Here is a 16,788-nt window from a genome sequence, read left to right as displayed (position 1 = left end):
GATCCAGACTCGAATATTTATAGACCGCCGTCATATAGCTGGAATATTGTTGAGTGTGGCGTAAAACAACCAACCAACCAATTGTTTAATTACGAAAGATAGTAATGTAACAAAGCCTAGCCCTGTATGAGCCAAACAGCGAGAGAGACTATCCACGCGTCTCACCTCGCTGACAGCCGAAGCCGGCCTCCTCACCATGCGTTTGACTACCATGCGATTACCTCTCTTACATACGGAGTTTGATAAACACGTTTTTTTTTCTACAGTAAATGAGAGCAGAAGCCTCATCAGGCCACATGGTCGCCGATCTGACTGGCCGAATTCTGTTGGTGATGAACCGGCTCGAACGCACTGCCTCCTTCTCATTTTGGCGACGAGCTTTCTAACAAATGTCATGCATTTCAGGGTTTAAATACAAATAAAAGTAACAAACAGCATGCAACGTCTCGGCAAATTTATCTGCAAGTAGATCAAATATGACGTGTTACAAACAATATTCGCTCGTTACTGAATACTAGTACAGTAAAGTACGGTTATAACGAACTCAAAGGGACTACTAATTTTAGTTCGTTATAACCATAGTTCGTTATAAGCAAATATACAGTATAACTACAGCAAATAGTCGGGACAAAAAAGTAAGTTCGTTATATCCGTCAGTTCGTTATAAGCGTGTTCGTTATAACCGTAGTTTACTGTATGTGACATTTTGAATGGAACTGTCGTATTAAGCTGTAAGAGATTTAACAAAAATATATCTATAATACACAAGGTGACAAGGTGCTTTAAAAACATGGCTCTTAAAGGTAAGCTATTGAAAGGTTAGCTAACTACACGACCGGTCAATATATTGGCAAGCACTTTTGTAAACATCTTAACCATATTTCATTATACTTTTAAATATATGTAATATATGTGTTCAAATTATATGCTATTTTTAAGTATATCATTACAGCACGTTTTTACTGAAACAACTTATAACAATTTCGTGAAAAATCTATTAATTTGTTTTTTTTTCCAAGAATGGCATTTCCTACAGAAAACAGTTCAAGGCAATTAAGAGTCTTATTCAACCAGAAAAATACTGTCTGTCCAATGTATTCGGCCTTGCATCCAGCACATTGTATGGCATAAATGAAGTTTTTTGAAGCACAATTCATATTTTCACGGACAGTTTTTCCGTGTTTGAATGTAAAAGAACAACATTGTAAAACATGAGGGCAAGTAGCACAATTTGGTCTGTAAAGCTTTTGTACTGTTTTACATTCTTGTTTTCCATTTGAGAAAGAAGCCCTAGTAAGAATCTGTTTCAGATTTTGGCTCTGTCTTTTACTTTTAATAAGTTCATTTTGTGATATTTTTTGTTTTAGTTCTTTACACTTATTTAAGGAATACAGTGTTTCCCGAACACTTCCAAATAATTCCGGGTTTTGGGGATTAAAAATTGTAACAAAAGGGAGAACACTCTCGTTAGGTTTATCTCTAGGTTTTAAAAGTTTTTTTTTGTGATTTAGCCTTGTTTATTGCGTCTTCCACTATTTTTCTAGGGTAGTTTCTTACTAAAAGTGACTCCCTCAGTTCATCGAGTCTATATTGTGCACGATCTGAATTAGATACTATCGCGCAGATTCTAAGTGCTAATGAGTAAGGGACACTGTTTTTAGTATGACGGGGGTGACAGGAATTGTAATTGAGGTATTGCTTGGAATCAGTTGGTTTGTAATATACATCTGTTTTAATGTTATTGTTTGAAATTGTAACCATTACATCTAGAAACGATATATTGTTATCGCTCATCTCTAAAGTAAAGATTAAACTTGGCTGGAGTGTCTGTAAAATACTAGTATCTATCAAACACTGTAGATCGTTTTCATTCCGATTCCACCGAACAAAACAATCATCTTAAAATCTTTTCCATTTATCTTGAAATCCCTGTCCAAATTCAATACCGAATCTTCTTCAGTTTTTGAGTACAGCTTTTGCTCCAAATAACCAAGTACAAGGGTTGCGTAAGTAGGGGCCATTTTTGTCCCCATTGCTGTGCCTTTAACTTGTTTGTAATGAGAACCATCAAAATTAAAAGTATTATTGTTTAGAATAAATTTAATACAATCGATAATGAATTCCGAGGTAATGTCCTCTCGGATTTCCGAACTTTGTTTATTTATCCAGTATGCAATAGCTTCTGTGCCGAGATCATGGGGAATGTTTGAATATAAACTAACTACATAAAAACCGACCAACTTTGTACCATTTTCGACTGAGGCGGGAAGTTGGTTCAGAAAATCAGTGGTTTCATTTATGTAGCTCTTGACATGTTTAGTTATTGGTTTCAACACTTTATTCATAAGGTAACTGATTCTGTGTGTGGGACATTTGGGTCCCACAATTATTGGCCGTAATTTTAAATCATTTTCGGGGGCTATTTTGACATAAGCAGAATTCAATGTTCGACATTTTTCTTGGATCTGTGCGCTCTTTTGAACTTTAGGGAGGCCATAAAATTTACTTTCTTTCGATTCAAAATTAATTAAATAATCCTCTTCGTTTTTAGTAAGGCATTGAGAATGTGAATATACTAATATTTTATGATTAAGTAATACAGACTTTCTCCGAACTGTCTGAAAGCTTTCTGTAATAAGATTCATCTTTTGACATATCCAGTGAGAGTTCTTGGTAATAATTACTGTCCATAATTATTATAGCGCCTCCCTTATCAGCTTCTTTAATAACAATTGACTCGTTGTTTGATAATCTGTTTGGGGCCGGTCGTTCATTTTTTGTTATGTTTGATTTACCTCTTTGAGGGTTTACAGTAAAGGGTAAATCTTTGAGGCGGTTAATAACATTGTCTAACACTTTGTTTCTACAAGATTTTGGAGTGAAGGTGCTTTTGTTTCTAGCTAATGAAGTATCTTCGTTATTGGCATCAATATCAAAATGATTTAGTAATCTCAATTTTCTACAAAAATCAGACATATCTGTTTCTAGTTCATGTAAATCCTGTTTCAATGGTCATATATATATTAACATATAAATTCCTTAGACGTCCATTTATTCAATTTAGGCTTGGGCAGTTCCTGAAACTAAGTATAACACTTTCAAGCGCATGACACAAATCAGTTTCCATGTTATTTAAGCCTCTCCTAACTATAACGAACATGGTAATGTTGTGTTGCCCACTGCTCCATTTTTTTCAAAATCCTCGGGTGTTAGGTAAGTCTATCATATCGAAACAAGGGTTCGTTTTCACCTTCAGATACAGTGAAGAAGGACGCGCCATCTAGACTCCAGGCAATAGAATCGCCTTGTCTTTCTTCTAAGTAAGGGAGTATTATAGACTGGTTGGCATCCGTTAGTACCGACTTCATGTCTTCCTCCTTTTCAACATACCAATAGAAGACATCCTCTTGGGTCTTTAAGAGTAATGCTTTACCATCAGGAGATATATCTCCGCCATTCGGTGCTATGTAAATGCTCTTCTTTGGTACGGCTACATCAAAGAGGTATTTTGTTTCTCCATCAACGATCTCATACAAACCGCCAGGTTCGTGAAGAGAATCCATGATATACAGTTGACCCCTTGGTGAAACCAGTAGTGTTCCGCTGTTTTCTAAAATTGTTCTGTTAACACATGTAAATATATTCACTTACTAACGTGTCTACTGTAATATTATTATACTATACAAGATATTTTAATTCATTTGAACTTTGCTGTGACAGGAAAATAGTTTTTCCATTTAAAATGTAGCATTCTAATCCTTCTTTTGATGAGAAAGTTTATATGTAGAAATGTCATTATTCACACTGAAAACACTTATTTCTTAATCTATTATATCTGATAAATTAATCTGATAAATTATTATACAACTTTTAGATGTCGTTGGCATTGTCAAGGTAATATTCTTGCTTTATGTTGCTTCACTTTACATCAGCATATACTATCTGTGTTGAAAATGTGCCTACTTACTCAAAGCCGATGACCTCGATTTCGTCCTCCCCGAGAGACAGTTTACGACCCTGTATCACTTCCTCTGGTTCCAGTACCTTGTAGATCAGATTAACAGGACCTTCTCCTGTATGTCCAGTATCAGATACATAAATACAATGTCCCAAACCACTCGTATCACAAGGACCACAAGCAATATCCTCCCAGTCAACATTGACAACATCCAGACTTATCTTGGTGACGAGCGAAGCATTATTTGCATCGTAAGCATATATGTTGCTGTCATAGACATCAGCTCTGTCTTCAGGGCCATCAATAATGGCATATATAATCCCCGGATGTTGACGACTTGCACATATTCCTGATGTTCCCTGATTACCAGAACTGGTGATGGTGCCAACATATTTTCGCTTTGAAAACCCTGAAATACCAAGTCAGGGTTAAACATACATGTATGTATACACAACATATATGCATTATGCAACTGATGTATGTCAAAGTCGAATATATATGTACCTTTTGATAGGCTTCTTAATCATAAACATTATTTGCCTTTTAGGAATAACCTTTTGATAACAGTTTTAATAACATGATCCAGACCGTAGTTTACATGGTATAGATATGTACTTTCTGGCCGATAACTATTTACAAGGTCTAATTCACCTTTTGCTTTCCCTTGGAAATATTCATTATTTTCACTATGTTCTTTCCCTGCTTTCTCTCCGATGGCCATGTTAGTTATTCCCGCTAGCATTTCTTCTGCATGGTTCATGTCCTTCGCTACGTCAATCAAAAATGCATACTGAGCAGTAGCCATATCGAGTCTGTCCCCTCTTCCATTGGAAAGCCTTTCTGTTTGGATTGAAGCATCAGTTTCTCTATACAGACTTGGAATGAGTTGCAACAGTAGGATCATCAGCTGTGAACAATGTGTCCTCATCCTGCAATGCATGTGACGGTGTGAAACAATCATAATACATTGAAGGTTACAACTTTCTATATGTAAAGTTGATAAATTCTTGGGTAAAACTTCTAAAATGCCATTTTCAGACGAGTGCCTTCAGCTCCAACGAGCCCCCCTTGACTATACACAATATATGATGCCTGTGTGTCGGTGCATTCGTGTCATTGAGCAATTTATATTCAGTGTAAGTCACGCATACCTATCCAGTTTCACAATGCATGAACGAGACTATTAAATACGGCTTTTACTGGCTCTTTCTAACAATAATTCTAACTTGAAGATAAACGCAGCTGTAATTTGAGTGAAGCTTATCAAGTTATACTTAAGAGAGCATAATAGAGGCATTTGTATCAGTCCTTTCCCGTGACAAGGAACTAACATACTCATGCAGTCTATAATGCCTTGTCTTCTGTCAGGTCAGGCCAGGCCAGGTCAGGTCAGGTCAGGTCATCAATCAATCAATCCATCCATCAACCCATCCATCAATCCATTCATCCACCCATCCATCCATCCATCCATCCATCCATCACTCCATCCATCCATCCAACCAACCAACCAACCACATGGTTGTGCTGATTTCCGTAGTATACAGTACATTGTGGTTCATGCGCTTGCTTAACTGTTACGTTCTGTTATAGAATAGCTACTTGCGTAGTGTCAAACATGTGCCTGTAGACATTAATGTTATAAATCGACACTACTGGCATTTACAAAGAAGTATTCATTGATATATTCGCAAAGGATAGTATCAGATTTGGGGCAGTAATACTGAAGGAAATAATAATATTTGTTTTATACAACGTAACTTACACATTGTGGATATCAGTTTTATGCACTACTTATTGGCATTCCTGTATGTCGTCCTGCTTGACTAAGCATTTGAGAGCTTCATCTAAACTTGGGTAATGCTATATTTGAATCTTTGATTCAGAGAAATCAAAGTTTCACCGGATATTTTTCCACACTGTCTTTACATGCCCCGAATTTCCTTCTATAAAAACATTTCCTTACAAATATATACTTCGACATTATTGGAAGTAGTCATCCCCATGGGCACCAATTGTGTTCCCGCCTTGCTAATGGGTTTCTTTATGCATATGAAACGGAATTTCTGCTCGGATTGGTACAATCAAAACACGGGAATCGAAATTGTCCAAGACATTTAACCTTGGTAGAATGATTATTATCTCCAAATGTAAAGCACTCGTGAGTCGTCATCATGCCACACACTCTTTTTTTTGTAACAAAGGAGTAATTGTTTTGTTTGTTAAAATGATATCAGATGCAACAAACATAGAAGTATGAAAAAGAGGTTTTGGGTTTTGGTATATTGATGATCTGATATCATTCAAGAATGGTCAATTACCTTCGACTCATCTGTTTTTCATTTAGAACAATGTGTAAAAATCTCTCCACGAGACAATACGAAAATAGGGAAGACTTCAACTTCCAAATAGTCACTTTTCCTTTCATGTCTTATCATATTCCAGGAGCTCGGGCCTTGGGTGTCTACACCGACCGCCGTCATATAGCTGGAATATTGCTGAGCGTTAACCAACCAACCAACCAACCAACAAACAAACAAACAAACAAAACATAACTAATGCCAGTGCCACGTCTACAACATCAGCAATGCATTGTTAAGTGCGATCAATATTGTGTTTTGTATGGCGTTCTGGAAATGGTAAAAATAGTATACAGTATACTTATCCTGTATGAACTCACTCAAATCCAGTGACCTCAAATTTATCCTCCCCTCAGGAAATGGTTTCTCCCCGAATTATGTGAGTGAGTGAGTGAGTTTGGTTTTACGCCGCTTTTAGCAATATTCCAGCAATATCACGGCGGGGGACACCAGAAATGGGCTTCACACATTGTACCCACGTCGGGATTCGAACCCGGGTCTTCGGCGTGACGAGTGAACGCTTTTACTACTAAGCTACCCGAAGTCAATTATATGATGTACTGTCATACATTGTCGTGTTTTTATTACATCTTCACTTCTCTAAAACAATATCACAGGGAGTTCTGATGCGTTGAACTTAGGTTTGCCTGAATCCTCCGATCATAATTCCGAATCTCAACTGCGCCAAGATGATAATCCTTAGTTTATGTTTGTTTTGTTTGTTTGTTTGTTTGTTGCTTAACGCCACATATTACATCTATATGACGGCGGTCTGTAAATAATCGAGTCCGGACCAAACAATCACAGTGATTGACAACATGAGCACCGATCCACGCAATAGGGATCGATGACATGCATCAACCAAGTCAGCGAGCCTGACTACCTGATCCCGTTAGTCACCTTTTACGACAAGCTGACTTGGTTGATACATGTCATCGATCGCAATTGCGTGGATCGATGCTCATGATATCAATCACTGGTTTGTCTGGTCCAGACTCGATTATTTACAGACCGCCGTCATATAGCTGGAATATTGCTGAATGCGGCGTTAAACAACAAACCAACCAACCGTATGTATAAAATATAGAAGCGACAAGAACCTAGCCATATTCATAAGAAACCTGCCAAAAGCAGAGTATTATTACTACCATATAATTGGAATGTAGTTATGAATCACTAGCAACTGATGATGCCAGGTATTCGCGATAAAGTGAGCGTATCCTGCCCCATCGGTGGCACCCATTACAAAGACATGCAAAGGCACCTAAACAAACACGGGAACATATGGTAAAAGTCAGAAGTAGGGATTTTTTGTCCCGGGTGCGTCTTATGTGGAAATGTCCTCCACATGTCTACCATAAAACGTTTCGAAAGATTTACCGAGGCCTTGAATGTTGACCCCTTGATCAAACTACTAACTGTGCAAGTATCGTATGATACTCTTTGAAAACTTGGTAGAAAGAGCATGCTTTATTGCACCTCAAAGTGAAATGTAAAAACCAAAGGCTGGAATTACAGGAATATTGCTGGACATAAGTGGACACTGTTTTGTTACTCTGAATCTTTGTGCATAGATCTAAATATGAAACAGAAGAGGTGGTCTCACTGGTCTCTCGTATGTCTAGTTCAGGTGGGTAAATCAGTGGAAGGGCTATTGGATGGTTATTCAATGAAATCAGATCACATTCCTGTATAGGCTGAAGTTAAAACTTCTTGGTCAGATTACCTTGTTTTGACTTTGCCAGTCCGAGCAGACATTCCGATTCATATACATAAATAAAAAGATCAGCAAGAAGGGGAACACAATCGGTGCCCATAGGGATGCCCAATTCTTGCCTAACTGTCATTTCCTAAAATTTTACATCATTGAGGAAGTGACATTTCATATAGTGTTTTCTCGGTAAACTTCAGATGGCATTTGCTTTCATTTTTGACAAACTGAGCTGAACCTCTGAAGATAGGTTTGTAACTATCACCCTGGTTTGTAACGAAAGCCCGTGGGTCAAAGAATAGAGTTTGTCATGTGTAGATTGTGGTATATAAAGTTGAAAAATCAATTGTTTTGACAAAATTTAACCTAGTTCTTTTCTGAGATTGCAAAGGCGTGATCTTAATCCTACTTGTCTCAAATACCTTCTGTGAATATATATATATAACAAAATTACGCAATTATTCAACAATACGAAATGCCACGCCTGTCCGAAAATGAGCGTCCGCGAGCCATTGGTATGCTTGAAGCAGGATCGAGTCAACGTGATGTTGCAAGACAACTTAACGTCCACAGAAACACCATTTGGTGTTTATGTCAAAGTTGGCAACAGGCAAATGCAGTTAGAGACCCTCCTCGGAGTGGCAGGCCACGTGTAACCAATAATTGTCTCAGATGTGCAGGAATTGTCGCCAAAAGACCCGCCAGACGTCCCATTTTGACAGGAAACCACCGTCTAGCACGTCTACAGTGGTGCAGACAGCATTTACGCTGGACAGCCATGCAGTGGGGACAAGTTCTATTCACTGACGTGTCTCGTTTTCACCTCAGCTACAGCGATGGACGGATTCGAGTGTACCGACGTCGAGGTGAACGTTGCGTCAACCATTGTGTCATGGAAGAAGATCGGTTCTGGGGCGGCAGCGTTATGGTATGGGGTGTCATTACAGCAAGACAGAGGACCCGTTTGATAGTGGTAGACGGAAATCTCAATGGACAGCGCTACCGCGACGAGATCATCGGCCCTGTTGTTCTACCGTTTTTGCGTCGTCATGGCCCAGGCATTACGTTTCAACATGACAACGCCCGGCCTCATATTGCTCGACTTGTTCAGGATTCTCTTCAACAAAACAACGAGAATGTCATCCCCTGGCCGGCTCGCTCCCCTGATCTCTCACCAATCGAGCACATGTGGGATGAGATGGTTCGGCGCCTTCGACGTCAACCACGTGTTCCACAGACACTCCATGAACTTCGAAACATGCTCCAACAGATATGGACATATATCCCAAAGGACTTTGTGCGACGCCTGGTCCATTCCATGAAACGAAGATGTGTTGCTTGCATCGCAACCAGAGGTGGACACACACGCTAATGATTTGTAAATTGACATTTTGGCATGTTCATGTTTTTTTTTATGAAATCACGCTTTTTCTTTTTTTTGGTCATCAACGGTTTAACATGGCAGTCTTAGACTAACAATCCATCAGTTATTTTTTAAAAGACTCCGGTTTAACACTATCAATGTACTGACCCGACAGTTTAAAATAACCAACAGACATATGACTGTGTCATTTGTTAGCACTGCATATAAAGTCACGGTATTCAATTTGTAAAATGGTAAATTCACTTTTTGCTTTTCCGGTGAAAGTTGCGTTAACTTCATTGTTTCTTCCTTTTCCACAGGTGCTTTGTTCTTATAGCAATTGTTTTACCCTGTACACATCAACCAAATAGGCATACCATGCTTAAAACACATCCACGTTGTTGATTCCACCAGCGACAAATTTGTTCTTTCTTGAGACTCCATGCAGACGTTGAATACGATGGACTGGAACTAGAATCCATGTCATGTGAGTTTTCATTTTGCGACAAACGCCCGCGTTGATGGGACTTTGTCTAAGGATTCTTACACCATATCGACAAGAATAAAAACCGATACCACAGTGTATTCTGCTCATATGATGTCAGCAGTGTCAGTGATAAACGCTGTTCTGTTCAATGTTGCTCGTTGTAACATCAGCTTCCCCGCATAGTCAGTAATCCTGTATAGTGGAGGGAGTGTGATCATTTCATATGGTTACTGCAAACATATTGATATGTATCTTTGAACATGGTAATGCCTCGGCGATCTACAGTTCTTGTTCAAAGAAACGATTTTTTGTAAATGGTTGTCCATCTGCCCTCTTTCTTGTATTTAACCCGTGAAGATCCGGGGTGGAATAGGTCTTCAGCAACCCTTGCTTGTCGTAAGAGGCGACAAACGGGATCGGATGGCCAGGCTCGCTGACTTGGTTGAAGCATGACATCGATCCAAATTGCGTGGATCGATGTTCATGATATCAATCACTGGATTACAGACTGTCGTCATATAGCTTGAATATTGCTGAGTGCAGCGTAAAACAACCAACCAACCAACCAACCAACCAATCTTTCTTATATTATGAACCAAACAATAAAACGGATATAGTAGTATCACTTTTATGTGAATGTAAAACAATATTATACGGGATAGAAGTAACACTAGGACATTGCATGCCTGTTGAGAAAATGTAGGCTCACGAATACTGATAACACCAACATCAAATGGATTAAAGGCCTGGTCACGCAATGCTTTTATCGCCATTCCCATTCCCATTCCTGTCTTTGTATAATTTGAACACTTACAGGAAACCGATAGCCTCCACCCTATAGAAGTAATCGTGTAATGAAACAGCTCGAAACATATCAGAAATCTATCAGTGACCTTGACGTCCGTGCTGGTCGCAGAGTGTGTGAATATACCATCCCCTACCGATAGTACCCGGTACATAACGTCTAGATTCTCGAAATCTCACATTCATTAGGACAATAACGTATTGCTATTATCATAGCGACTGATTTATGACTACCATTGTCTGCAGTACATTTGACTCCAAGGGCAAATTACCCTGTAGCCATGTCTCCATAACTTAATTGTCATTACGTTTTAGGCGCTAATCCCCGTTGTTAATCCTCACCAACATTTCATTGTATATTGACTCTCAGTCATCCTGGACTACCATATCACTTCCCTTTAACTACTGCTTTTTATAGTATGGCATTTATTGCCCTAATTGATCATCCCATGAACTGTGTTGGTTAATCACGCCCATATGTCCAATGTCCAAAGCAATGTCATTGTCTCTTTGTCTGTCCATTGTTATTCATTACTATATATGTGCTACCATTACACTGTTACTGGGGTGTTAGTCAGGCTTGGTATTCCGAGTGCTGGCATAGGGACGACCTCGAGCAGGATGTGCCGCTCGTAGGAAACGCCCTGGGGTGAGCTGGAGCTCCGCTCACCTCTTGTACGCCTGAGCTGGAAGATCCGCTCATCGTGTTGTGTATAAAGCGTTCCGGGACAGTGATGTCGATATTGTCCTTCTTTCCCGCAAGAGCTAATTCCCCAACACATGCGCGTTGACACTATTCTAAAACAGTTGAAATCAGCGTTTTGGGAGTTCAGCTGTAAACATTCCTTAAAACTACATGAATATAACATCAAAATAAATCAGGTATACAGCATATATACCTGTGAGTAAACTTCCAAATCTGTCCCTAAGAAGTTATTATTTTGCAGTTTTAAGGAATAACCCGAATGAAGCTGTTAGTTCAAAGACTTGGATTTGGTTGGTTGTTTAACGCCGCACGCAGCAATGTTCCAGCTTTATGACGGCGGTCTGTAAAAAACGAGTCTGGACCTGACAATCCAGTGATTGGCATCAGGAGCATCGATCCATCGATCCATTGGGATCGATGACATGCTTCAACCAAGGGGGCGGTCTGGTAGCCTAGTGGTTAAAGCGTTCGCTCGTCACGCCGAAGACCCGGGTTCGATTCACGACATGGGTACAATGCGTGAAGCCCATTCTGGTGTCCCCCGCCGTGATATTGTTGGAATATTGCTAAAAGTATGGTAAAACCATACTCACTCACTCACTACAACCAAGTCAACGAGCCTGACCACCCGATCCCGTTAGTCGCCACTTACGACATGGGTTGCTGAAGACCTATTCTATCCCGGATCTTCACGCGTCCAAAGACTTGGAAACAAGTCCTCCTGAAACATAAAAAAACACGATACACTTGCATATGGGACCTTTGTGTAGTGTGCTGCAATCCGATTGCCAGAATGATGAAACAAAGTTTACTACACGAGATTGTACTACAATATATATGGACCTAATCATGGTGTTAAATCACCGAGCTGGTTGCGCCAGATACAGGACATCGCAACCACCAGATGCATTTTACACGAGTCGACTGATAAGAGGGTGGGGATCTCTGGTGAAAAGGCGTCGCCTTCGGACGAGCATGGCCGAGTCAGAGCAACAATAATCGTGTTGTTTTACTGCAGTATGTTGCAGTAAATGCAACAGAGCAACTGAGTAACAGACGCATTCGTCACCACTCGCCCCTTTCCGTAACCTCCAAAAAGACTCGTCCCCCTATCGATGAATGTTATGTGCGAAAATTCGACAAACCAATCAGAATGCGTGTATGATTTCAAGTTCTTCATCAAAGAATTCCTCAGAAACAATTTTTGAATTTACATATGTCTTGCATCTAAAAATATACTCACGACACAGTTGGAGCATGCTGTATAATTGCGCATGTCCCGATGTGCTTTAAACTGCATCTGAAATATATATAATATATGGGGAAATTTATGTGAACCATTACGCAACGAGTTGACAATTGGTTTAAGTATGCCTGTTTGCGCTAAGACGGAACCCGGTCGCAACAATGGCCATGAGAGGGGTACGAGTCGCTTTTCGGCTTGTCTCGGAATAACACGAGTTGGTGACGAGTAACGTTTCAAGGAATGCTGATTACCGTGGTAATTGTTTCAGTTTTTATTGCTGTTCTTAGGCCAAACTGTGCACACACGTACAGGTAATAGCTGTTGAATGCTTAATTATTTTAAGAAAGAATATAACGTTACTATAGAAGTCTATGGGAGAACATTGGGTTGTGTGTAACCTGTAGACGACGGTGGGGAATGGGGAGTGGGGTGGGGGTGTTAATATGAAGAACGACATGACATGACATTATGCCCTAGCTCTCACAGTGTACTTATCGCAGGATAGAGTACTGTTGGCGCCTTTGATCTTGAATTGTTTGAGAGGCATTACTTTGAAGTTGACGGATGACAAAGTAGACATAATTTATGGATAACAACTTCTTTATTTACTATAAAGGCGACGTTTCGGTTAAGATCCTTGTACCGTTGCCACAGTAAACAAAGAAGTTGATCTTTTAGTGAAGCATCTTAGAATACTGTTTTCAAGGTGGCATACGCTTATTGACAAACAGAAACCCAATCGATGACTGTCCTGAAAATAAGCGCTGTAATAACACCAAACCCTTACTGAAGCTTAAGTCACTCAAAATGCCTATATGTTCCTAACGGTCGTTTATAAGACATTATGCCATCGACACTTGAATGATGTAATACTAATTAATAGAGTCAAACTGAATTCACAGAATAGCAACGTAATATATCCCTTCTGGAGGAATAAAACATGTTTTTGGGAAAGTTATAGTCGAGTTCGTGTTTAGCAGTTATATAAATACAATCCACTACAACTTATCGAGGTACAATGTTGTCTTTTCAGGTTGTTCTTTTGTCTTCACCCGTGGTCGAGCGTCCACCCGGAGAGCGGAAGGTCCGGGGTTCGATCCCCGACCGCGTCATACAAAAAGACGTTAAAAGATGGTACTTGTTGTTACCCTGTCTGGCGCTCGGCATTAAGGGGCTAAAACAAGGACTGGTCGGCTCGGAGTCTGTATACTGTGTCTGAGTGGGGTATTCATGTTAAACTGCGGCATGGTATCTCAGTGAGCTAGCACTATAAATCGGCATCAGTCCGGACTAGTACAAGCAGCCACACACATACATACACGTGCATGCAGTCGCTAAACCCCATTTCACCTCACCTTTTATCTTCACATTACACGTGCTCATGGGTTCACTAAGGGCGCGAACGTCTCAACCCTGCATCAGTCACTGTGGGCTGATACGTCATCATCCACACCACTGTATAAAGGGCCCAGTCGTCTAAGGCGCCGCAATTTGTTGTGCAGAGTTGCGTCCATTTGACACGCCAGAACCTATAATTGATTGTTAGAATCTCGGTTCGCCCCGATTATGTTTCCAGGTTTGTCAGCACCATACCCATGCTCGTGGGTTTTCACCGAAGTGGTAAGCGTCTGAGACTTGCATCACTTCGGGCTTTCCTCCCACATTAAGCTGACACGCCGCGATATAACTGGAATACTGTTAAAAGCGGCGTTAAACCCAACTCGCTCGCTCACTCACTCACATTGACGTGCATCTGTGTGTGGATGTTCATAACAAAAATAATCAGAATTACCCTTATATGTTGTACTCACAAATTGGGCCGCCTTCATAGTAGCAACAGAAAAAGATATCTGGACGATAGATTCTGAAGAGAGTGAGAGCTAATATTACGAATGTGAAACCGAAGATTTTCAGGGCGCTTCAACGGAACACTCGCGTGTTACGAGAGACGTCAGTTTCCGCGCCAGTGAATACGGAAACTCGGCGATCGATGGCCCAAGGCCCGTGACAGTGTTCCGGAACAGAAGATAATGACACAGATATCGTTTGAACACTGGTTGGAAATAAACACATTAAACAATATTTGTTCATGAATCAACGAGAGGTTTCCATTCAACATTCTTGTAACATTCCGTACCATTTGAGGTGAGGTGCGGTGACATGGGGTTTAACGTCGCGTCCAAGATTATTGCACTTATATAGCGACCTGCATGTACGTGTGTGTGTTTGTGTGGCTGCTTGTACTAGTCTTAGCTCACTGAGATACCATGCCGCAGTTTAACATGAATACCCCACTCAGACACAGTATACTGACTCCGAGCCGACCAGTCCTTGTTTTAGCCCCTTAATGCCGAGCGCCAGACAGGGTAACAACAAGTACCATCTGTTAACGTCTTTTGCTATGACGCGGCCGCGAATCGAACCCAGGACCTTCCGCTCTCCGGGCGGACGCTCTACCACTAGTCCACGGACCTGTTTCTGGGAGCCAAAGCTAATGTTCTCTTCTACTGAAGCCTACAATGTACATCATTTTTGATGAACATTTTATTTGTCCATACATGGATCAATAACACACAAACAACGAAGCAGGAAGCATTGTAAGAGATTTGGAAATGGGACTGTGGAAAACGACCAATCCCAAATGACAATTTATTTTAATGACATGTTACTTCATGACGATTATGTAACTACAAGATGTACATTTTCGTTCTTTATAAAATGCAAAAACACCATATAATTCTGAAAACAGAAGTGCTGAATACGTGATAAACTTCTGATTATCAGAAGAAGCAAAAAACATTTATAAGGTGTACAGACTCTATTTTTTTGCTCTGTGAGGAGTTTGCGCCATACAGAATAAAACATGCCGTCTGTTTCTTGGAGTGCCCGGTCACACAGCAAACCTAGCAGCCCGGGGGGATATGGGCTGGCTGGACCCCCAATTACGACTACACACAGAAACGGCGCGACTGTGGTGTCGGCTTCAGCGCACGTCTCGTCACCGTCTGTTGTTTAAAGTGCACCAATGGTCACTCTCCTGTGGAAAATCGTGGGAAAAGAAGATTCAGCGAATGTTTAACGACTATGGCTTATCCAATGTAATTAACGACACAGAAAAATCTGTTAATGCAATTCTACTTGAACTTAGGGTACAACTCTTTTCCTATCAAAACTAATCATGCCTCGGGTGTACATGTGTTACCTAAACTGAGAACTTACCGCCAGTTTAAATCGGAACTGTGTACAGAAAGTTACCAACAGCTACCCGCAACCAAAGATCTATCCTTGCGTCGCTCCGATGGTGATCTTTGAGACTAGAAATAGAAGCTGCAAGATACGCTAACCCGCCGACCCCTGCAGAACAACGATACTGTAAACTCTTTCACGACTCTCATGACGAAGATGAAGGTCATTTCCTCCTATACTTTTTATGATGACATCAGAAACCAATGTTTGCCCAGCCTCTTCCCAGGATTCCGTGACCAGTGCGACCTACCAAGTCTGTTTCAAGATGACAGCCTCATTCCTACCCTTGGCAAAATGTGTGTAAAAATTTATGCCCGCAGGAAGATGTTTTGTATGTAAATACGTACATGAACTTGTATAATGATATGCACGATACCAATTGAGCGCACGCATGCCGAAGACACGGGTTCGATTCCCGACATGGGTGCAATGTGTGAAGCCCATTTCTGGTGTCCCCCGCCTTGATATTGCTGGAATATTGCTAAAAGCGGCGTAAAACCATACTCACTTACTCACAAAGTTTCAGGAGTGTCCACTTTCACTTTCTGAGAAGATGATGCTTAAACATCTGACATAATTTTTGCAAGAATTTCAATTGTGAAAACATAAATAAATGTCTTCCTAATTCAATGCAAATAATTCAGCTTTTTAGGCCTTGTGCTAAATGTAATGTTCAAATTTTGAATTTTACAAATTTTCTCATTGAAGTTTTATTTTACTCAAATGATCAAATCAGAATCCTTCTGTGCTCCGGCATATAATATAATTATATCATCAAGATTTCTGGTCTCTGGGCTTAAGATCCTCAGCGAGTTTTCCCCCAAACAAATTTCACTTTTTTAACACAAAAATGAAAAAGTTGATTTGAACGCTATAATCGTTAGTCTCATTATTGTACTAAACATCCCAC

At 40.3% G+C, this 16,788-nt stretch overlaps 1 protein-coding gene across 1 annotated transcript; it reads right to left on the bottom strand.

Annotated features, from left to right (window-relative positions):
• Positions 1-1,557: 1,557 nt before the first annotated feature.
• LOC125377511 lies at positions 1,558-4,850 on the bottom strand. Its single transcript, XM_048391132.1, has 3 exons — positions 4,610-4,850; positions 3,968-4,367; positions 1,558-3,621 (listed from the first exon to the last, which is right to left on the bottom strand). The coding sequence occupies exons 1-3, from the start codon at positions 4,761-4,763 to the stop codon at positions 3,210-3,212; spliced, it is 966 nt and encodes a 321-aa protein (XP_048247089.1). The 5' UTR covers positions 4,764-4,850; the 3' UTR covers positions 1,558-3,209.
• Between the last annotated feature and the right edge of the window lie 11,938 nt (positions 4,851-16,788).

This window comes from Haliotis rufescens, unplaced genomic scaffold (genome assembly GCF_023055435.1).
Source record: "Haliotis rufescens isolate VD_foot unplaced genomic scaffold, xgHalRufe1.0.p SCAF_9, whole genome shotgun sequence".
Taxonomy (NCBI): domain Eukaryota; kingdom Metazoa; phylum Mollusca; class Gastropoda; order Lepetellida; family Haliotidae; genus Haliotis; species Haliotis rufescens.
Note: the sequence above shows the minus strand (reverse complement) of the source record. Positions and strands in the feature narration are given on the sequence as shown.

Excerpts from the sequence above, each read along its gene's own strand:
- LOC125377511 (XM_048391132.1), bottom strand. The coding sequence starts at position 4,763 with ATGGCTACTGCTCAGTATGCATTTTTGATTGACGTAGCGAAGGACATG. Across the intron at positions 4,368-4,609 it reads TTTCCAAGGGAAAGCAAAAG|GGTTTTCAAAGCGAAAATAT; the intron begins GTGAATTAGACC and ends TTGGTATTTCAG. Across the intron at positions 3,622-3,967 it reads ATCGAGGTCATCGGCTTTGA|AACAATTTTAGAAAACAGCG; the intron begins GTAAGTAGGCAC and ends ATGTGTTAACAG.